A 23,378-nucleotide genomic window follows, 5' to 3' on the forward strand; every position below is an offset into this window, starting at 1 on the left:
GATCATTCCTCGCTGCAGTTTTGAAGTGAATGAGAATATCACCTTGAGTGAAATCCACAGATAAACACTGAACTTTGTACAAATTTGTAAACATTAGATATAAATAAAAAATCAAAGAAGGCCCAAACCATTGTCAGCTTGCAACAAATTACGGGAGGGGAAAATATATCCTATTCGGAGTATTGCTACCTTCCCCAACCCCATGAAATCTTCAGGTAAGTTACCGTGGCTTGTTCAGGGCATGGCAAGAGGAAAATCCCCACTTCCTTCTTGCCCTCCTTCCATCCTATCTGGCTCTTCCTTCCAGCTCGGCTTCTATAGCCAGTCCCTATTGGGGGTGGTCATCTTGTCAGTCATTTAAACATTTTGTTTTCCTGGAATTTCTGCTAAATAGCTCCCTTCTTAAGAGCAGTTAAGCCACAGAGCGGGCAGGCAACGGGAATAAAACAATTTTCTGGAGCTGACGTTTGTTAACATCAACGTGAGGCAGGACGGTCTTACAAAATGGGCACTTAGCCTTGTGCACAAAGATTATATGGCATGGCAACCTCGGAAAACTCCGTCCGCGGAACACAAATGGAAGACTGGGAACTTCCGAGGCAGGGAAGTTCAGTCTGCAACCCACAAAAACGAGCACAGGCATGAAATCGGATCCTGGATTCGAGACTGATTGCCTTCGGTTTAAAGTTCTAGTTCAGACATTGGATTATCCCTTCTGACGTCGTGGTAAACTGAAGTTCCTTTTTTTTTCCTTTTTTTTAAGGCGGGCTTAGAATTAGCCCCCCGTTAAGGGCTTGAGGGCAATTTGTAGCAAGCAGCCAACCCCAGGCCTTTGTTTCTTTAGCATAGGGAGCGAGCAAACACAGACGCTACTGTCCTCCACACAGATCTCTTGCCTACGTACGGATACACTCAGACACCTCCACCCACACCTCCACAGAGACTCGCCCAGCTTTCCCCTTGCTCTCCTCATACGCATGCATATCGGCACCTATGCTAATTAGAGTACACCTACACCCGTACTCACATACTTAAAAGAAGAGGTGGAAAGATCACGGACAAAGATAGGTAGTGTGCAATCTGCCACTGACAGAGGAGAGAGGGACTTGTTTCCCTGGACGGGCTACTGGTGTGGCGCGTGGGGCCAGGGGCCTGAACTCATCCAGAACTGGCCAGAGATGAAGGAATGCAAGCAGGTTTATGCCACCGACGAAACAGGCTCCAGTGAGGGCTTGCGAGTGGGTAGGCTATTCCTCGCGAGAGCAATTTGGGGGCTAACGGCCGTGCCACATAGGAAAAGCGGACCTAGCTTTGTTAGGGAACTCGTTACCCATACGGCGGTGTATAACAGAGACCAAGCTGTTTAAGGGATATTTCCCAGATCCCTTACCTTGAGTTTCTCAAATCGGTCGTTCAGGGACGCGACCTGATGGTCTCGGTGACGTCCCACCAGTTTGCATAAGGCACAGATCAATTGGTCATCGGATACACAATACATGTTCACTTTCTCGTTCTCATGGTCCAGGCAGGTGATCCCTCGAAGATGCGTGTCTGGCACTGGTTCCACCAGGCGGTGGCTGGTGAAAGGTTTCTTGTTGGGGTGTGTGGCCCGCAGGCACCGGTCACAGTAGGAGACCTCACAGGTGATGCATGTCTTCACTGCATCCCTTGGCGGGTCCTGCTCACAGAACTGGCAAGCAATTCGCTCACTAGACATGGCCGTGCTGGGCCTGTAAGTCCTCTCCCGGCGGCTCTCACTTGGGGAATTGGGCCCACTGACTGAAGCCTTCTGGAAGCGATCGATAATGTTCTGCAAAGTCACATTCCTCTTGAGGCCGTCCAGGCCCCGGTGGTTCAGCGAGATAACATACCTGCACGTGGGACACTGGAAAGCGGTAATGGGTTCAATGGATTCTCCAGAGCTGCAGCTCGAGACCAGGATGCGGTGGGCACAGCTGAAGCAGAGGCTGTGGGCACAAGGGAGCAGAAGGGGGTCTTCGAACAACTCCAGGCAGATTGGACAGGTCAATTCCGACTCCAGTGTTTCCATCTTTAGTGAAAATAATCCTGCTGGGGCATTAAGAACCACAGAGGCTGGGCTTTCACCTGCAAGGAATACAAAGCAGGAGTCACTAAGCGTCTCCAAAGGAAACCTGGATGCAGAGTGGCTACACACTAACCAACGGAGGCTCTTGCATGCTCGATTCCCCAGCAACGCTGGAGCAATAGGAAAGCGATCTGGGAATTAATCAAAAAGCTTCTCTCCCCCACCCTCCCCCGCTTCAAACCTTGTTTTCAACAAATGCCTGAGTTTATGTTCCTGCACTAATAAACAGAACCGTGTGGCCACCTCTGAATCCTGGTTTACTGGTTAACATTACTATTCCAGCTCACAGTACCAGCACGGAGCCGTCCCTCACATACTGTCCACTGACATTTCTGGTCCTAGACTATGATGAGCCTGAGGCCCTGCGAAATTCTCCATCCCCATTCTCCAATATTGTTCTGTATTTTACTTCAAGGTAAAATATAGGGGTTGTGCTTATTCTACATCCAGTGGAAGGAAAATAAGGCCATATTTCAAACTAACTCTCTCCTTCTTGAAATGATTCCATTCTGAGAGCCTGTGTAAAAAGAAGAAAAGAGGGCTTTGGAAAAATGGACTTCTCAGCATAGAATAATAAGTTCTTCAGAGTGTGAACCTTAATTACTTCCTGTTACCACTCATGGAAATTCCTGCTCTATCCTGTTTCTAGTAAGCTGAGTTACTAGAGACAAATGGTGCTAGTTTTCACTTCCTTCCCTCACCTTCGGCAAGCTCTTCATCTCATCAAGCTCAATGAGAAGGGACTATGACTTTTCAACTTACTCAGCAATAGTTGCTGATCAATAATGAAGATGTATTACCTTGTGGTTTTGGCTGGGTTTTATTATTACACACCCACTGAACTAGCACAAGCCTACTATGAAGCACACCTCCCCATGTGTCTTTTCACCCAATTAACATGAAACTAATCTCTTGGTCAATCTATCTCTTCTCCCGCAGACATTTCTGAGCTGAACATAATAGATACTGCCATGGGTCTTCCGTTAATTAAAATCAACACAGATAAATGTTCTAAGCTAGCCCTAACTGAGGAAAAATATGTCTTATCGACAGAAAATGTTAATCCTATTTATAGAAAAGAGAAAACCGTCCTTCATTTTTGAATAATTTTTGTTCATCAGCTCACTATCATTGGAGTTGAAATTTCGATTCTGCCACTGAGTAAGTACAACAGATGCATCCCTAAAAGCTGTTTCTAAATCAAACCTTTAAGTGCACTGAACTAACTAGCTATTTAATGGAAATCTATAGGAAACTGGGCTGTAAAAGTAGAGTCTTTTTTTTTTTTTTTTTTGTAAAACAGCCACTCTCGGTTGGGTAAGTTCAGATGCTTATATGACCACTTTTTTCAAACGTGAGACACATGGTTAGTCGTAGTTTACGATTTTTTTTAAAGATTTTATTTATTTATTCATGAGAGACAGAGGGAGAGAGAGAGAGAGAGAGAGAGAAGGGGAGGGAGAAGCAGGCTCCCAAGGAGCAGGGAGCCGGATGCGGGACTCGATCCCAGGATCCTGGGATCATGACCTGAGCCGAAGGCAGACGCTTAATCTGAGCCACCCAGGCGCCCCGTAGTTTACGATTAACGAGTGCCTCAAAATTGTTGGCCGGCCACATGTGGCTTCTAATATCTATCAGCATTCACCTATAGAGATGAAAAAGTAAAACAATTACAATGTGCATATATCACAGACTCTTAAAAATTGGAAGCGACTCTAGTTAGAGATGATGGATTCCAACTTTTGCTCCAGGCAGGAATATATCCTTTGATAGCCCCACTGCTCAAATTCAACATGTCCATAAATGACCTTGTTATTCACCACCCCCCACCGGTCCCCACCACAAAAACCCCAAACACCTGCTCTCCTTCCAGTTTTCCCTATCTGGGGAGTATCGCCATCCAAGCCTACAAACCTAGGAGTTCGCTCATTTACATGTTTATCGCCACAGCCACTGGTGGCTTCCAGAACATTCTGTTTTATTTCATTTACATATCTGTGTCTTCAGCTAACTCTCCCTGCTTCTTGAGGGCATCAACTATTTCATAGTTTTATTCAGAGCCTCATACATACATAGGTATTCAGTAATTGTTAAATGAAGGATCCCATAAAGTAGAAGTCAGAAGAAGGGACCTAGCATTTATTGAGCACCTCCTGTATTCTGAGTACTGTTAAGCCCTTTACACATATTCCTTCATTAAATTTCGTCAAGAAGTCTGTAAGGAACTACCATGCCCATATTACAGTTAGGAGACTGGGGCTCAGCACTGCTAAGTAAATCAACCAGGAACATACATACCCAGGGCACTGGGTCAGGCTGATGCCAATGCCTGTACTCTTTCCCCTACACCTTCATTTCAATCATCTCACCTCCTTCACTGAAGTTTATCTTGACTATATGCAAGAGGGTTTCTAAACAGCATGTTTCCGCTTCTATTTTTGTCTCTCTGTGTCCCCCTGAGTTTCTCTGAAGCTGCCTCCCATTCCGAGTCCCTTCCAGAATCATATCTTTTTCTTCTAGGCCCAACTCCACCTCACACAGCATTTCTATTACTATCTCTTCCAGGACTGCAAGTCTGCACTCTTCAATGTCCGTGTTGGGAGCTACCTGGGAGAGCTGAGGAAGGCCCCCCTCCAAAATGACAGTTGCTCAGGAGCATTGCTGAAAGACCTCTACGTGCTGAAACCTATAGAAAAACAATTAGAGTATTTGTGGTACTCTTCTAAATCTTAGGAGGGTGCCATACAAATTCTTCCGTACAAGAGGAAAAGCTCTCCGAGTTTTCCTGAAACTGTAAATATTGTTCTGGAGTAAATGGGACACTTGAACCTCACTATGAAATTAGGCTTGGGAAACTATGCTATGGGTCAGCATTGCTTCAAATAAGGTCAAGATAGGACTTTTAACCAGGGATTTCTGAACCTCCTAGAACTGTCTGAAGAACACTGTGTGTTTGTCATATATGCATTCTCATGGGGAGAGGGTTGTCCACAGCATTCAAAATGTTCTCAAAAGAGTCCTTAACAGAAAAATGTCAAACACGAGTGCTCTAAAATAACCCACCTTAACTGATTTCAGCTCTATAAAGAATAATATAAGATGGTTCCAATCTGTTGCTTATGGTAACTTTTCTATACTGTTTCTATTCTGTTCTGTTTCATCATTATCTAGCAACTGCTGTAGCCAAGACCAGGGAATTGAATATTTCTTTCAACTTTTCCAAACATCTGTTCACCTCATCTCTCATTTATGAGGCCACCTTGTTCTGGACATTCCTAATATTTCAGCATCCTTTCAACTATCTCCTGTTTTTACTACTTCCCTGATTATCTAAGCACATTTCCCCTTAAAATTTATCTGGTATGTACTATGTGCCAGGCACTAAATAATACCCTTTACATGCATTGTCTCATTTAATTTTCACAACGACCCTCTAAAAGGTAGGTAGTATTATTACCAAAAAAAAGTAACTTGTCCCAGATTACATTTATTTGCAAGTAGCAGAACTAAGATTCAAGCCCAGAATAAGACTGAGAGTCCAGAAATAAACTGATATGCTCATAAGTTTATGGGCAAGTAACTTTTGACATGGATTTCAAGTCCACTCGGTGAGGAAAGAATAATCTTTTCAACAAATGGTATTAGGACAACTGAATAGCCACATGCAAAAAAAAAAAAAAAAAAGGTGATGAAGTTAGAATCCTACCTCACACCATATACAAAAGTTATCTCAAAATAAATCAACAACCTAAATGAAAGTGCAAAAACTTAAAATCTTGGATGGAAACATAGGTGTAAATCTTTGTGAACTTAAATTAAGGAAGGGTTTCTTACATTACATCAAATGCACAAGCAGCCAAAGAAAAAAATAGATAAATTGGACTTTATCAAAATTTAAAACTTCCGTGCTGCAAATGACAACACCAAGAAAGTAAAAAGACAACTCACAGAATGGGGGAAAAATATTTGCTAGTCACAGATGTGATATGGGTCTAGTATCTAGAAATAAACAGAACTCTTAAAACTCCACAATAAAAAGACCCCCAAAATGAGCAAATGATCTAAATAGACATTTCTCCAAAGATGATATACAAATAAAGGATCAGTAAGCATATGAAAAGATATTCAATATCATTAGCCATTAGGGAAATGCAAATCAAAAGCACACTGAAATACCACTTTGTACTCATTGGGATGGCTCTATTACTACTTCACACCCACTAGGATGACTATAATTTTAAAAAATAGCAAATGTCAGCCAGGATATGGAAAAACTGGAACCCTCATACATTGCTGGTGGGAATGTAAAATGGCACATCTGCTTTAGGAAATAGTTTGGCAATTCCTCAGATGGTTAAATGTGGAGTTAGCAGACAACCCAGAAGAACTGAAGATGTGCTCACTCAAAAACTTGTACACAAATGTTCATAGCAGCATCAGTCATAATAGCCAAATGGTAGAAATAACCCAAATGTCCATCAACTGATGAAGGGAAAAACAAATATGGTCCATCCATACAATGGGATATTATTCATCAAGAGAAAGTAATAAAGTACTGATCCATACCACAACATGCGTGAGCATTGAAAGCATTATGCTAAGTGAAAGAAGCCAGTCACCGAAGGTCAAAAACTGTTTGATTCTCTTTATATGAAATGCCCAGAATAGGCAAATCCGTAAGAACAGAAAGTAGGTTAGTGATTGCCAAGGGCTGGGGAGAGAGAGGGAAGGGGGGTGACTACTAATGGGTACAGAGTTTCTTTTGGGGATGATGAAGAAAATGTTCAGGAATTAGTGGTGATCGTTGCACAACTTCGTGAATATACTAAAATCCACTGAATTGTACACTTTAAAGTGGTGAACACTATGATACATGAATTACATCTGAATTTTTTTTAAAGAAGATTCAAACCCAGGTCTGACCCTGGAGCGTAAACAGATCACTACTATACTATATTGCCATCTATATAACTATGTAGTCATTCTAAACCCTCCCGGATTACTTCTTTCTATTGTTTTTCTGGGTCAGTGATTCCCTGTCTAGGTTTTGCAACATCCTAGAACACCTCTAATGATCAATGGTTGTCAGAAAGTTCTCAGCTCCCAATTTGTATTCGTTAAAAACCACGGGGGCGTGGGGCTGGGTGGCTCAGTCGGCTGGGCGTCTGACTCTTGGTTTCAGCTCAGGTCATGATCTCAGGGTCCTGGGATGGAGCCCCGGGTCGGGCTTCGCTCCACACTTGGTGTGGAGTCTGCTTAGGATTCCCTCTCTCCCTCTCCCTCTGCCCCTTCCCTCGATCTCTCTCTCTCTCTCTCTCTCTCTCTCTCTCTCAAATAAATAAATAAAATCTTTAAAAGTGAAATAAAATAAAAACCATAAGACTCTTTAAAAATACTTGGCTCCTATATCACAAAATACTTTTAGGAAGCACAGAGGGAAGCAGTATGACAAAAATGAAACAATGGCAAAGTGTTGCAACTTCCAAAAGTCTGTGAATCACTGATCTCTGCAGAATTAGAGAGTGTGCTAAAGATAAAGACAGGATGTGAACCTGATATAGTGCCACTCAATAACAGGTAATCAGGAAGCTTTTGCCAGAAAACACAATGGTTTGTCATACAAATGCACTGATGAAATGCCCGGGAGGGCATACCAATTGCCATGTTAAGAAACAAATGCCCACATCCGCAGACACTGATTTGTTCCCTTCTGTATCATTTAGTATGTTTACGTATTTGCCCTTGCTTGGTTTTACAACTGTTTCTGCCTGCCTTATCTTCACCCTGCACCCCCTTCGGGCTGAGACCCCTGAAAAACAGAGGTCGATGAGACAAAACGATAAGAAGGTATCATAAGGCTGTGTGAGTAAGTGGAAATACAAAAGAGGAGCTTCCGTGCAGGTGGTTAAGATAAAAATAATGCATTCTACACCTACCAAATGAAAGATTGATTTCGGCATTGCCCTCCAAATCCGGCATGCCGTTAACTCCGATCACGGAGAAAAGCTGTGATCTGCACTTGGCAGAATTCTATTATTTCAAATGTTATTGGAACATAATTAAATGCCCCCATATTTCAGCAGTTTAGATTCCGTCTAGTTTTCATCTCCCAGGTCTGCAGAGCGTAGCCCTGGGCTCTCGCTACCTCCCTGAGGAGCCACAGCTCCCCCCCCCCCCCCCCCCCCCCGCCCACACACATCCCTTCTGCACAGAAAAACCGAGAGTGTGAAACCAAGCCTGACCTCTGGGCTGTAGAATGAAGATTGAGCTGAGCTGCAGGACTTGTTTTAAAAACAAATTAATGGAAAATAAACATTCTTCAGGATATTAACATGGATGTCCCATGAGCTTTTCCTTAAAACACTGCAAACCCATCTCCCTGCCTTGGGGGATGAGAGAATGAGTCCCGGCTTAGTCTGATGTTTCCCTAACTGTAAAATGTCGTGCAAGTTGAACTAGAATCACCAGCCGTTCTCTTTAAGATGTTTTCCAGCTCTGACATCGGATTATTGCAGAGCTCTCACTCTCTGCTCCCACAAAGGAAAGACACGGTGGCTTTATTGAAAACTAGCTCCTCAAAACACAAATCTTATTTATTGGTGTGACCAGAAAGGCTGACCAGTGAAGGGCACCATCATGAAAGGAACCAAATGCATTACTTTCCTTTGGCTAAGCCAAAAGGCTGAAGGACAGTGGCTGGTTTTGCCTGTTGTACCTCCTTAAGGAAGGAGGTACAACAGGAAGGTATAACCTTCCTTAAGGAAGATATAATGGGTGTTCCTAGAGGACAACGAGAACACCTTTTGGAACTGAGAAGAAAGACAACCAAATCCTGGAATGCTCTTAGTAGGAAAGGACCCATTGAAGCTGGGGGGGGGGGGGGGGATAAAAAGAGATCATTTGGGAACACAAAAGGCAACCAATGCATAGAATTCTCACCCTAAAAGGACCCGGACTAGAAATAGAAACCTAGAAAAAAAGAGGCTAGGTGGTCAGTAATAGCCATCTTACGTTTGTGTACCGTGTGATAGTTTCCAAATGGTTCCAAAGCCATTATCTCATTTGATCCTCAAAACAGAGCCTGGTTATAGTCCTGGCTCTAAGCTGAATTAGCTGAGTGGGTCCTAGGTAAGACATTTAAAGTGTCTGGGCCACAGCCTCCTCATCTGTGGCTTGAAAAATACTGGCCCTACCCCAGCTCACAGGCTCTTATGAGGATCACATGAGGACAAAATAAAATTATTAACTTGCTTTACAAATAGGGAGATATTCTCATCATACATTCACAGACGGGTGGATACAAAGCAAGTTATTGAGGAAAGCAGCAAATGTTTGGAAATTCATCCCAAACACACGGTTGGCATGACGGAGAACAGTCACACTCCCCCGCAAGTTTTCTGGAGGACCATGTGTCTGATTGTGGTATTTCTTATGCTCATATGTCTCCCCTGTTATACTGGAGTCCCCCCAAGGGAAGAACTGTCTCTCTTCTTTTCAGCTTTTATCATGCACGGGGAGAGCTCAGGACTGGAGGGTGATGACCAACTGACAGAAAGCACCAGAACCAGTTCCTGTCTGAAAGATCATTAAAGTCTACTTAATATTTTATAGCATGTGGATTTAACGATGTTTTCTTTACAATAATTAGCTCCTAAAGTCAACCATTGGCCATTTTATATAATAGAATCACCATAAACATTACAGTGAATATCACAATAGCAGAACTAAAAGTCCTACGTTTGCTACGAAGGCAAAAGACTAATCTCAGGAACCAAGAGGAGGATTTGCCAAGGTAACCCAGGATAATTGACAGGAATCCTTAGTACAATTCATGACACCTTTATCTTCATGCAGAACATACCGGCAGTCATAAGGGTGAACAAAGGGAGAACCAACTTAATCCACCTCGTGCTACTAGTCCAGCTTCCCATCTGTTCTAGGACTGCTTTTCCCAAGCTCTCTTACCCAGGGCAATGTTTGTAAATGTTTAAATGTTCAGGGACACACCTGGATGGGTAGCCCTCTCCACTCCCACAGAAAAAACTGGCAATATATGTATGTAGGGCATACTGTTGAATGTGAGTTAGGCTGAGAGCACCCCAAGTTCAGGTCAGAGACAAGGGACAGAGAACAGAAGCCTATTTGAAATCAAGCTTCTACTCCCTGGGGAATCACATGGATCCTAGCAACACTGAACAAAAGGCTATAGACAAAGCGATTGAGGATTCTGGACCGTAAACCATTTTTCTATCTCTGGGCTGTATACATTCACACACTTCACCATCCTACATTAGCACTGTCTCCCAGGCCCATAAGTTATGCTCCTAACGGGGCAAACCGTAAACACTGGGATTTTCGGTTTCAGGAGGATTTGAGTTTACATAATGAGTTTGTTATCAGATCCTTTGGTCTCTGTTAGAGAAAAGATCCAGACTGGGGATGCTGTTCATCAACCAGAGGAGTCTGACCTGCAGGAAAGAGGCTGAGACCGAGCCCAAGGTCAAGCAGTCAGAGCTGTGCAGGGAGACAAGAACCCAAGTAGGACAAATCTTACTAATGATACTTTGCTAACCCACTTAGACTGAACCAACACCCTAGTGTGCACTCAGGTGAACCGCACGTGGACAAGGGAGTGGTGGGGTGTTGGAACACTGTTCAAAACCCCTCCACCACCCACACCGTAACCCATCTAGCAGTCTGAGCAGCTCATGGGATTTCTAAGGGAAGCGCCGGAGCTGGGAGATTAACTATCAAAAGATTCTGTCTGCCTATGGTCACGGAGAAGCGGAAGATGGAAAAAGAGAAACAGTAGGAAGAGCCACCAACCTCTGGGGCCCACGGAAGACTTTGAGCAGAGTTTTAATTCATGGAAATAGAGAGAAAAACATATCGATCCTTGGAAGAGAGGGGAAATGAAAAGGAGACCAGCAAGCAGTCTGCCCAGGGTAATTGGAGTTGGAATTTCTTTTTTTTTTATTTAATTTTATTTATTTGACAGATAGAGACACAGCGAGAGAGGGAACATAAGCAGGGAGAATGGGAGAGGGAGAAGCAGGCTCCCCACTGAGCAGGGAGCCTGATGTGGGGCTTGATCCCAGGACCCTGGGATCATGACCTGAGTCGAAGGCAGACGCTTAATGGCTGAGCACCCCAGGTGCCCCGGAGTTGGAATTTCTTGTCTCGACACCACTCATCCGGTCTTCTCACTTGTTAGCATGAGCCAATACACTGGCTGAGAAACACTTTTCTAGTCTCTGCTCTATACTGCTTGGTGATGAACACAATGGTTTTTGAGAGACCTGAAATACAGAGATTACAGTAATACCACCTGGGTACCAACATTGCAGTCATCAAAAAGTGGACAATGGGCAGCTCTCCCGAACTGTCATATATCCAGGATCAACCCGTTCCACGTCCTATTTTGAAGATGCAATGCTCTAAGTCAAGACCCCCGGCTTAAGTAAGGAGGCATTTTATATACACAGTGCCTCGATTTCCCCCTTTGCACAGGAGGCCAAAAAAAAAAAAAAAACCACGCTAAATGGAAATGGAGCACCCCCTGGCCTCCACTAGCAGTGGAACCACACGGCCTAACAGCTAGGGAGTTCCCAAGATCCATAAAGACTAGATGACAGACACACAAGAGGTCAAGCAGGTGCTTCTGGAAACAGCCATTCAAGACACATTCTGTGCCTCAGCCCTCCCCTCCCCTCTTGTTCTGGGCTCTGTGCCCCTGATGGGAAAGAAAGAACCTGAGTGCAGAGAGGACATTCTCTCCTCTTCACCAAGCCAATGAGGTTTGCTGAGAGATAAAGACCTACTCCTGCAGTTTTCTTCTCAACTGTCATGGCGTCAGCAGGTTTTATGGGAGGAGGGAGGAGGGAATGGATGGGCGCACTACCCAGAGCAATTTTTGGATGCAATTATGAGACTCCACTGGCACTGCTTTAGGATCTGCAAGTTGGAGCAAGTTGCCCTGCACTTAGAGGAGGGATTAACTAAACCAATTTCATCTAAATCAATTTGCACTGTTCAGATGATATATTCACGAAGCAACCGAGTCACCCTGATTTGTGGCACTGCTTCCCAGGGGTGGCCTTGCAAGGTAGAACATGCTAGATGAGAAGTCTAGTGGTCACGAAAGAGGGAGGGAAACAATCAGCCCTTCTTGTCCCTGGCCTCTCCCCCTGCCTTGCTCCTCCCTGTCTTACTCCTGGAGCTGCAAGTAAGGAAGTAGGCCTCAAACAAGCAGGAGGCCAAAGTGCTAGGCCAAGACTGGGGCCTCAGCCCGGTCAGCAGAGAACTCTGCACATTGTAGATGCTTAATAAATATTGTTGACTCACCGCTGCTAGATGCTAATCATGCTTATATTGCCATGCCTACAATTATTTATGCCACTTTTCAGTAGAAATTAACTAACTGCCCCCATATAGACTAAAAATGGGTGAGGTTATGTTTTCAAATGAGTCTGACTCAGACTGTTAGGTTGGAATACATTAGATATGATTCAAGCCTCGACTTAAAATAATCACCATTACTCTGCATGCCTAGTTTTATGCTTGTTTTCATTCAGTTGTACATGCACTAGGAACAACAACAACAACAACAAAAAAGGAGTCCTGAGTACGGTGATGGATTTGGCTCCCAGGGGGACTAATAATGGCAAGGTTTCCAGTAAACTAGGGTTCCTCCTTGCACCCAGTCAATCTATTAGCCCAATAAAAGGTAAATGAGGTACTTTATTTGAAAAGTATAATGCTGAGGGTTTATAGAACCCTTTCATCTTCAAAGGACCAAGCCGAGACTCACAATACCCAGTACACAATATTATGCCTTTTACACAAGTGCATCAACTATGAAAGAAAGGTCATAGGAATGTCCTGAGGCCATAAAGCCAATGTAACATCAGATTTGGGATAAACTCTTGATCTTCTTGACTCCTAGACCTGTATTTCAACCACATAAATCAAGTTGTGAGGAACAGTCAGGAAAAATCTAATTCACATTTTATATCTGTATTAAGTTAATTGATTGGGCAGGAATATATAAAAAATAGCCAAGACTGTTTCCCCCTTAGGGCAGTTAGTATGAGTGGAGACGGGTGAAGGGTGAAGAGGGGGACGTGAGGGTTGGGGTAATCAGCTGAGGTTAAGCCAGAAGGAGGGGAGGGAAGCTCTCTATTCAGCATGCCCCTTCTATTGGAACATCGCCAGAGAAGCGATTAGAGTGTCCTGGGAGGGAAGAGAATAGGGTTAAAGGCAGCCCTTATGGCCCAACTTGAGAATCCAAGGAATCAACCCACACACATGACTTGTCTATTTCAACAGACTCCACTATATTCCTGGGTAAGGGCTCCTCCTCACAGACACACAACCATCACTATCCACCCGCTCCACACTCAGAAATCCTCAAAAAGGCAAACGGGTTGAGAAGCAAGAGGCTGCAGGGCTGGGCGGCAGACGGAGTGCACAGGTTGGTGGGGGGCAGTGTAGGGGACGGATAGGGTCTGGTGGGAGATCTGGGTGGGCAGGTAGATGTGTGACGGCGCAGGAAGAACGCAAGTGAGCGCGAAGGCGGGTAGGGGAGTGTGGAAGAGAGAAAGTGAAGAAACTAAAGACCCCAGGATCCCAATTTCCTGCTCTGCGGAACAACAAAACAAACAAACAAACAAACAAAAAACCCCACAAAAACAAAAAACGCCACCAGAGAAAGAACGCGCTACACACCAAGTACTAAGTAACCTAAACCTTAGCATCACCAAAAATGTTTCTGTAAATCCACTCCGCCGCTATTTACTTAATTCTTAGGAGCCAGGAATGGAAAAACCCCACCTCTCCCCGGTTCAGTCGCAGTCTGTCCTCTGGACATAGGTAAGTTCGCCCTCTCCCCCACTGGGCTGGTTTCACAGCTAGGCCAGAAATAAGGAAACCACCCAGGCGGAGACTGGAGGATCGCTCCCCTGGCAGAAAAGGGATTAAGTTTCGCCGGGCCTCCCCGCCGGCGGGGTGTCCGCAGCATCTCGGGCTGCCGCAGCAGCCACCGCCGGGCGGAGGGCCGGCCAAGGGGCGCCGCCCGGGCCGAGGAGGCTGCGGGCCGCGGGAGCGTGGGAAGGCGGCGGTGCCCTTTCCCAGACTCACGCCCAGGCGCCGGGGGAGCCGTTCCACTGCCCTGCGCCGGGCCGGTCGCGGCGCTGGAGGCCTCGGGCCGCCCCCGCCCCGCACCCCGGAGTGCAAACTCCGTCCCAAGAGGGCAGCGACGGGCGCCCGGGCCAGGCCGGGGAGGTGGGGGGGGCGGGGGAAGAGAGGCCGCCGCCGCCGCCGCCACCTCGAGCCTCGCGGGCCCCGTCACCCTGCCCCGCCGAGCCCCGGAGCCCTCGGCCCGCGCCGGGCCCCAGCGGCACCTGAGAGGCGGCCGGAGCGGGAGCGGGAGCCGAGCCCGGGCCGTGGCTGGCGCGGGCGGTGGCGCTCGGCTCCCGGGGCCGCGGCGAGGGGGCGCGTTTTACCCATAGCGTTCCCGGGTGCCAGCCATCTCCTCGGCGCGCCTGAGGGCGCCGGGCGCTCGCCTGCCTCCGCCGGGAGCTGGCTCGGGCTCCGGCGCGAGCTCCCCGGGCCGCCGCCGCCGCCGCCGCCGCCGCTCTAGGCCGCCGCCCGCCTTCGCCTTCGCCTTCGCCTTCGCCTTCGCCGCCGCCGCCGCGCAGCAGCCGGGATCCGCCCGCCCGCGCGCCCCGCCAGGGACAGCACGGCGGCCGCGACGCTACCGCAGCTGGGTCTCCTGAGCCAAACTTAAGAGTTTTCGCCCTTTAGTCCAGGGGCAGCACCATGACACCGCGGCAGCACCACACTGTCATTTCCGCCGCCGCAGAGGAAAAAAAAAAAAAAAAGGCGATCCCTACGAAAAGGGGGGTGGGGGGCAAACAGGGCTGGGGCTGACGCCCCGAGGGAGCACTGGGAAGGGCCCCCGGCAGCAGGGGCGCTCGGCCACCTTCCCGGGCTCACCTTCCGCCGCCCCCGCCGCTCCCAGCTCCCCTAGCCCCTCCTGTGGAGGCGCGTTTACATGTTTTCTCCCCTGGCAGGAGTGACCGGAGAAACCTGAGCAAGCAAAGGCAGCGGGTGGGTGGGGTTCGGGTTACTACTGTACCTACCAGCTGATTCCAGCAGCCTTTTCTCCAGCGCCCTGTCATCTTGAAGGAAGACACACCGAGAGGGGCCCGAGCGGGCGCGCGCGCGCGCGCGCGTGTGTGTGTGTGTGTGTGTGTGCGTGTGTGTGTGTGTGTGTGTGTGTGCGCGCAAAAGAGAGAGAGAGCGCGCGAGAGCGAGCGAGCGCAGGATGTGTGTGAAATGTAGAAGGAAGACTATGGCCAAACTCTTCTCCCACCCGCCAACCCCCTGGTCCCACAAGCCACCAGGTTAGAACAAGGAAAAGGCCGTTGCAACCAGCAATGAGAAGAGAGTGCCTAGGTCCACCGCGCTGGTCCTCAGATGAAGCTGCTCTAAATGCAAAGTTAACTACAGAGTAAAACAAAAATAGTGGAGGAGACAGAAAAGGGCAGACAATTGAAGGAAACCCAACCCCTCTTTCTTTTTACAAAGGGAGAATGCCTGTGCTTTATTGGCCTTGGGCAGAAGTTGTGGGGATGGATTAAAGCCACCAAAATTTAAAAACAAAACAAAAGAAAGTAGGGTTTCATTTGCACATTCAAATCCTTGATGGGCGAAACAAGAGGGTCCTTAAAGAGGACAATGGGACAGATGCCAGCTATCCAGGTACAATGTCCCTAATAAGCTAATTGGTCCACCCAGAAGCCTCATTGGTCTGGAGTCAGCCTCTCCGCTGACCAGTCATTGGCTCAGAGACCACCACCCCACTGACAAAGAGGATGGGAGAGGAAAGAAGGAGAATGCCCCAGAAAAGATTCCGCACCTAACATGGGATGGAGGGGAAAGAAGAGAGAAAATGAAGGAAACACCCCCCTCCCACGGAAGCCTCCCATTACTGTGCATGGGAACCAGTCCAGAAAAATTAAGGTAGCTCTGGGAGTATCCCATCAGGGAACCAATAGTAATTAGCCAACACCCCTGTTAAACAATGTACTAGAGAGCGCTGAGGTGGAAACAAGGCAAAAATCACAACCAGGCTATCCTGATGAAAATCTGACCCTAAGAGAAATAAAAGTTAATGAGTCACGCCAAAAGCACAGGCAAGGAAAGCAAAAATAGACAACTGGGACTACATCAGACTTAAAAACTTCTGCACGGCAAAAGAATTAACAGTGGGGGAGAAAATGTTGGCAGACCATATGTCTGATAAGGGGTTAGTATCCAAAATATATAAAGAACTCCTACAACCCAATAACAAAACAAATAACCCAACTAAAAAATGGGCAAAGGACTTGAAGAGACATTTCTTCAGAGGAGATAGACAAATGGCCAAGCATATGAAAAGATGCTTAATATCTAATCATCAGGAAAATGCCAATCAGAACCACAATGAGGTATCACCTCACACCGGTTAGGATGGCTGTTATTTTAAAAACAAGCCAACAAACAGAAAGTAAGAAGTGTTGGCGAGGATCTAGAGAAATTGGAACCCTTGTACACTGTTGCTGGGAGTGTGAAATGGTACAACTGCTCCAGAAAACAGTATGGAAGTTCCTAAAAAAAATTAAAAATAGAACTACCATATGATCCAGCAATCCCACTTCTGGAAATATAGACAAAAGAATTGAAAGCAAAATCTCAAAGAGAGATTTGCACCCTTACATTCATTGCAGCAATTTTAACACTAGACCCGAGGTCGGAGCAACCTACGAGCCCAGGAGCAGATTAAAGGATAAAGAAAAGGTGGCATATACATGCAGTAGAATGTGGCATATTCATGTCAGTCTTGGAAAGGGAAGGAAATCTTGGCATATGCTAGGACATGGATGAACCTCGAGTATCATATGCCAAGTTTTGAAACAAGCCAGTCACAGAAGGACAAATACTGCATGATTCCACTTATAGGAGGCATCTAAGACAGTCAAACTCACAGAAACAGAAAGTCGAATGGTGGGTGCGGTGGGGAGGTGTTGTTCTATGGATGTGGAGTTTCCGTCATGCAGGACTTGGGTGAGTGTGTGTGGCGGGCGGGGAGGGGGGTAGTTCTGGGGAATCTGTTGCACAACAATGTGCACGTGGCTGACAATGTTGCACTGTACACTAAGAAATGGTGGAGAGGGTGAATTTTATGTCATGTGGTTTTTGCCACAATAAAAAAAAAATTATTTTTTCTAAAGCTGAGTCAGAAGGAAACTGATCCTGGCAAAACCGAGGAGTGGATAAATACGAATTATATATATGTCGTATCTCTCTCTCTCTCTCTCTCTCTCTCTCTCTCTCTCTCTCTCAAAGGTTACATGAAAACAGCAAGTGGTGTATGGTTTGCTACTATGAAAAGCTGATTACACTGGTTGCCTGGGGGTCAAGCATAGGAGGAAGTATTTAACATTGTATACGCCCTTTTGTACTGTTCGCGTTTTTAATAATGTCCCTGTATTGCCTTTTTAAAAACAATTTTAAAAGAACAAAAAGAGACAGAAAATAGAATAGAGGATACCCGGGACTGAAGAGAGGGGAGAATAGGGGTTAAGTATTTAGTGGTTACAGAGTTTTGGTTTGGAACGATGACAAAGTGCTAGAACTAGATAGTGTTGGGACTTACACAACCTTGTGAATATACTAATTGCCACTCAAAAATGGTTAGAATAGCAAATTTTATGTGATGTCTATTTTACCACAATAATTTTTTTTAATTTAAAGAACAAGGACGTATACAGAACAAGTAGAGGTTGTTGTGTTTGTGTAAGAAAATAAATATACAGTTGACCTTGAACTGCGTGGGTCCACTTACACACAGAATTTTTTTTTACAGTACAGTACTGTAACATATTTTCCTTATGATTTTCTTAATTACATTTTCTTTTCTCTAGCTTACCCTAAGAATGCAGCTATATTGTCGGGGTGCCTAGGTGGCTCAGTTGGTGGGTTGGACTCTTGATTTCTGCTCAGGTCATGATGTCAGGGTTATGAGATCGAGCCCCATGACTGGGCTCTGTGCTCAGTGGGGAATCTGTTTGAGATTCATTCCCTCTCCCTCTGCTCCTCCCACCCCCACTAGTGCTCGCTCTCTCTCTCTCTCTCAAATAAATATTCTTTTAAAAAATCCAGCTATATTGTACACCTGAAACTAATATAACACTGTATGTTAACGGTACTGGAATTAAAAGAAAAAATAAAAATGTAGAACAAAGAAATATGGTATATAATGCATATAACATACAAAATATTTGTTAATCGACTACTTACATTATCGGTAAGGCTTCTGGTCGGCAGTAGGCTATTAGTTACATTTTGGGGGAGTCAAAAGTTATACACGTATTTTCAAGTGCACAGGGGTCTGGGCCCCTAACCTCTGCGTTGTTCAAGCATCAACCGACATAAATGCAGGTAAATGCATAGAAAAGAACCTGGGAGCACATCTAGATAGCGGGAACCTGAAATTATGGTGGGTATTGAGAGGATTTTTCGGATTTGAGTCTATATATTTTATAATTGTTCGACTATCCTGCAATGAGAATTTCTTTTGTAGTGAAACATATTTTTTAAGTTATGTCTCAAAAAAAAAAAAACCAAGTTGAGTCAGAAGTCAATCGATCCCTTAGAATTCTTTAACCTCACTGGATATGATCTCTGCAGAGAGCTGGAGAATTTTCTAAAACGTGGAGCAGTGACTGCTTTGGTCACGGACACCTGAATCAAACTCGTTAGCTCTTGGCAGCACTGTCCCTTAGAGAGCATTTGCTTTTAATGGCCTTTACCAAACTTCAGAAACCACCCTCTCCTTCACTTTTTAGCAGCCTTCCCTCCATCTGAGTTTTTTTTTTTTAAGATTTTATTTATTTGTTTGTTTGTTTGTCAGAGAGAGAGGGGCAGGCAGAGGGAGAAGCAGGCTCCCCGATTCGGGACTCGGTCCCAGGACCCTGGGATCATGACCTGAGCCAAAGGCAGAAGCTTAACTGACTGAGCCACCCAGGTGTCCCTCCCAGCTCCACCTGAGTTTCCAGTGCTTTCAAGATCGTCCCTGGCCAGAGTCCCATGCAGAGTGCTGGAACCCCGTCTTCCCTCCCCAGGCACCAGCGCATATTAGGGACCTTTCCTTTCCCTCGTCAAAACTTAAAACTGCTTCTGGGTCCCTTTCACAAAGGACCTTACTGATTAAGGATTTCAATCAACTAATTTGAGCAAAATGTTAATTGCTCCATTTGTCTCTCTATTAGTAGATAATGTTTTAATTTTAACAGAGGCCTTCAATGTATTAACTCAAAGGAATGACTAATAGTGTGTGTGGGCGGGGGTGGGGGGTGGGGGAGATTTTGCTAATCACATCACATAAGCAGCTGCTTTGAAAATATCCCCATGTTCAGTGGTTTTATGCAAATTATCGCTGTAAATGTATGAAAGTAAATGTTTCGTATCTGGCAGGAGATGCAAAATGGGCTGGGAGTATGTGATGAAATTATTTGTTTATAATTATTTAATGGTTACCTTTGTACAGAACATGTGTTGATCCTATTATCAAAATAAATCAGGTCCACGGGGGGAAAAAAGATGTTTGACAGATTTAGCTTGAGGTGTTGAACTGAATTAATCCGAAGCCCGCTCACCACACCACTGTCCTAGAGCGTGAAAGGGCCAGCTCATGGGCTCGCTTTTTTTCCTGCTAAGAATTGGAGAGGGGGAGAGGGGGAATGACTCCAGATACTTTCTACAGAGAGAAGCACAGAGCCTCGTCTGTTTCAGAAGGAAAAAAAATCACAGAAGGGAGATTTTGTTGCACAAGAGAACTGTCGCTTCTGCAGAAGGGAACCTTCATACCGCTCTCAAAAGAAGCAGCTAGTTGTCTGAAATCCAGAGGTTTACCAAAGGCTTTTCTAACCAGGGGGCTCTTAACAGGATGGTGAGAAGAAAGGTACTTTGGCATAGGCTCATCAATAGGACATTGTTCTAAGACTAGTTGTGAACCGACCATTTCGTGGCTTAAGAGACAGTGGTTCAAAATAAATATGTTCCCTGTATGGAGGAACAGCACGTTCCTGATACTTTATCCTCCTTTGATCTATATTTTGGTATTGCTTTTTATTAATTTTGTAGTTTATCCCAATTGTTGTTTGTTACAAGACACACATAATCCTTGATATTTATATTACATTGGTAAATATTTTCCTGGAGTTTTTTTTTTTTAAGATTTTTTACTTATTTATTTGAGAGGGAGAGAGAGAGCATGCATGAGCAGGAGGGAGAGGGAGAAGCAGAGTCCCCGCTAAGCAGGGACTCGATCCCAGGACCCCAGAATCATGTCCTGAGCCGAAGGCAGACGCTTAACCAACTGGGCCACCCAGGCGCCCCTTTCCTGGAGTTTTAATTAGTCTTCAGGCCCAAGTCTATACATTCCCACTGGCCATGCCTTCCTAACCAGTGCCCCAGGTCACGTAGAGTCTGGCTTCTGATACCACGTTCTCCATGTTTGTTTGTTTGTTTTTCCCCCATCTCATTGCCTATTCCTCAGGTTCTGTTCTTTCCTCCCCCTGCTCTTCTGTCTCCAAAGGTTGGTGTGTCCCAAGACTCAGTCCTTGGCTCCGTTCTCCATCTCTGCTCCCTCCCTAGGTGACCTCCTCTACTCCCATGGTTTTAAGCACAATCCCCATTTTATCCCTCCAGCTCAGACCCCTCCCCTGAGACGCATGTGCATAGAAACCTGGCTATTTTACATCTCCATCTGGAGGCCTCACAGACAGCTGTAACGTTAACTTAATGTGACTGAAGGCGAGCTCTTGGTTTCCACTCCTCCCCATCACGGTAAATGGCACCACCCAACTGCTTAAACCAGACACCGGGATGTCATCTTTGCCACCTTCTCCTCTCCCCGATATCCACTGTTCAACCCATCAAGTCTTGTTTGGGTCTCCCCACTTCCACTTTTGACCCTTTGCAGTCAGTACTGTGGCCAGAGTGATCTTTTTATTTATTTTTATTTATGTGGTTTTTTGAGAGAGAGAGAGAGAGAGAGAGACAAAGAGCGCACGAGCAAGCAGGGAGGACCAGAGGGAGAGGGAGAAAGAGAATCTTAAGCAGGCTCCATACTTAGCATGGAGCCTGACGCAGGGCTCGATCTCACAACCCTGAGATCACGCCCTGAGCTGAAATCAAAAGTCAGACGCTTAACTGACTGAGCCACTCAGGTGCCCCCAGAGTGATCTTTTTAAAATGGAAATCCGATATTTTACTCCTTCTTCTCACTGCCATTAGAGTGAAATTCAAATTGCTTCATGTGCTCTATAAGACATGGCATTAGCTGGCCCATGCCTACCTCTCCAACCTTATCCTGCTCCACTTTCGCTCTTACTCACCACAATCCAAACACACTGGCCTTCTGACATGCCTTGGACCACAAGCTCTTGGCGACCCCAGGGACATCGCATGTTCTCTTCCCTCTGCTGGATACTCTTCCTTCTACTCACCACATGGCTGTCTGGGTCCTTCTCTTAGGTACTTAGAGAAGCCCTCCCTGACCACTTTATCTAAAGTAACCCCTTCACATTTTTCTCTAATACAACACACCCTCTATATTTCCTTCAGGGCACTTATCATTAGCTAAAATTACCGTATGTGTTTATTTATATGTCCTCCTCCATATACATATACACTAGCACATACATTCCACAAGAGCAAGAACCCTGTCTCCATCACTCGTGTATCTCCAGTACCTAGAACAGTACCTGGCTCATGGTAGGTACTAATATTTGCTGGATGAAAGGCAATAAACAAGAAGGAGTATGCTCCAGAGATGACGCTTCCCAGCCCGATACAGATCTACCCCAATCTTCAATCTGCAGTGAGAATATCACACACGGAAAGAACCTTTTGGCAGAACTAGTGTATTTGTAACAGATTCACGCTGGGAGGCCAGACACACTACTCAGGGCCTTGACTGCCTCCCCACCAGCAATTTTGAAACTGACTCAAGAAACACTAGTGTCCCTCCAGATAGTAACTGGTCTTCTGAGAAAAAAAAAAAGAATTTGAACAAAAGAAGTTTAGGAAATGCTACAACAGTGAGTCTCCCTCTCAGAGATACAACGCACGTTAGCTTATCGAGGCTTTAAGAAGTCCAGCCAGACATAAAACCTGTTTTAGCTTTATTTAACATTTCCCAAATATGTTTGACCATGGAACTTTTATGTTCTTCTCACTTATTAGTATCTCGTAGGACAGTAGCATCTCTCAAAATGTGGTTTTGGAAATACCGTCGATGTAGATATATAGGCATCGGTATGTAGGTCTATAGACATATACAGGTCTCCCCTGCTCTCTGAAAGTACAACATTCCTATAAAACCTTTCTTAAGCCGAAATGGCAATGGCCAACAAGGGACAGTGGCAAAGAAGCGATGACCATGAAATTATATGAAACATTTTTTGAGGCTCCCAAAATAACCTCTCTTAGGCTTTTTTGATTCCCTAGGACACAGCTTGCTAACGGACACACAAAATAAGTCACGATAAAGCACAGGTGCTCGGACACAGTTCAAAGTTATGACGGCTTGGCGCTGAGATAGATGCTCAGAGTCAGTCCAGGGGAAGGAACTGGGTGGCGTCCCTCTTACTGCGCAGGATGCATGCTGCCTCTATGAGGGCTCACTTTGAAACACTGAGCACTATTTTTGATTTTCATCTCTTTTTGTAAAAGGGAGGAGCTTCAGATTTCTTTTCGGTCCTTGAAAACAGAGGCTAGTGTAGGTCTTTCGTGAATGCAAAATGGGGTAATGTGAACTTTCGAAAAGCAGGGGTACCTGAATAATAGACCCGAATATGAGTTCCCTTAAGATCCGTGACCATAAATTCCAACTCAAAGATATCAGTGAAATGAGGTTGAGTGGGATTCAAGTTTTATTTTTGTTTTTCTTTAAAGATTTTATTTATATATTTGAGAGAGAGAGCACAAGCAGGGAGGAGAGGGAGAAGTAGGCTCCCCGCTGAGCAGGGAGTCCGACTGGGGGCTCAATCCCAGGACCCTGGGATCGTGATCTGAGCTGAAGGCAGATGCTTTTAACTGAATGAGCCACCCAGGCGCTCACGGTATTCAAATTTTAAACAAGGCATTGATTGGGGTAGTGCCTTCTGTTGATATTGAACTATTAGGAGGATACTGGCCTGTGATGGGTTAAGAGTGCTGC

The 23,378-nt window shown here is 45.6% G+C and overlaps 1 protein-coding gene across 4 annotated transcripts in view; it reads right to left on the minus strand.

The window, feature by feature from the left end:
- Positions 1–15,356, minus strand: part of MID2 (midline 2) — a 93,491-nt gene extending 78,135 nt beyond the window's left edge. For 3 of the 4 annotated variants that reach the window (XM_073885706.1, XM_073885705.1, XM_073885704.1), the window contains exons 1-2: positions 14,611–14,720; positions 1,391–2,106 (exon numbers count right to left, since the gene is read on the minus strand). In XM_073885706.1, the coding sequence (XP_073741807.1) occupies positions 1,391–2,106; positions 14,611–14,614 (720 nt within the window). In that variant the 5' untranslated portion in view covers positions 14,615–14,720. Of the gene's footprint in view, positions 1–1,390; positions 2,107–14,610; positions 14,721–15,249 lie in introns of those variants that run through there. The other variant, XM_025853690.2, reaches the window with a different exon arrangement.
- Positions 15,357–23,378: the final 8,022 nt, after the last annotated feature.

Source organism: Callorhinus ursinus, unplaced genomic scaffold (genome assembly GCF_003265705.2).
Source record: "Callorhinus ursinus isolate GAN/ISIS: 27379988/994484 unplaced genomic scaffold, GSC_fseal_2.0 scaffold65, whole genome shotgun sequence".
NCBI classification, from domain to species: Eukaryota; Metazoa; Chordata; class Mammalia; order Carnivora; family Otariidae; genus Callorhinus; species Callorhinus ursinus.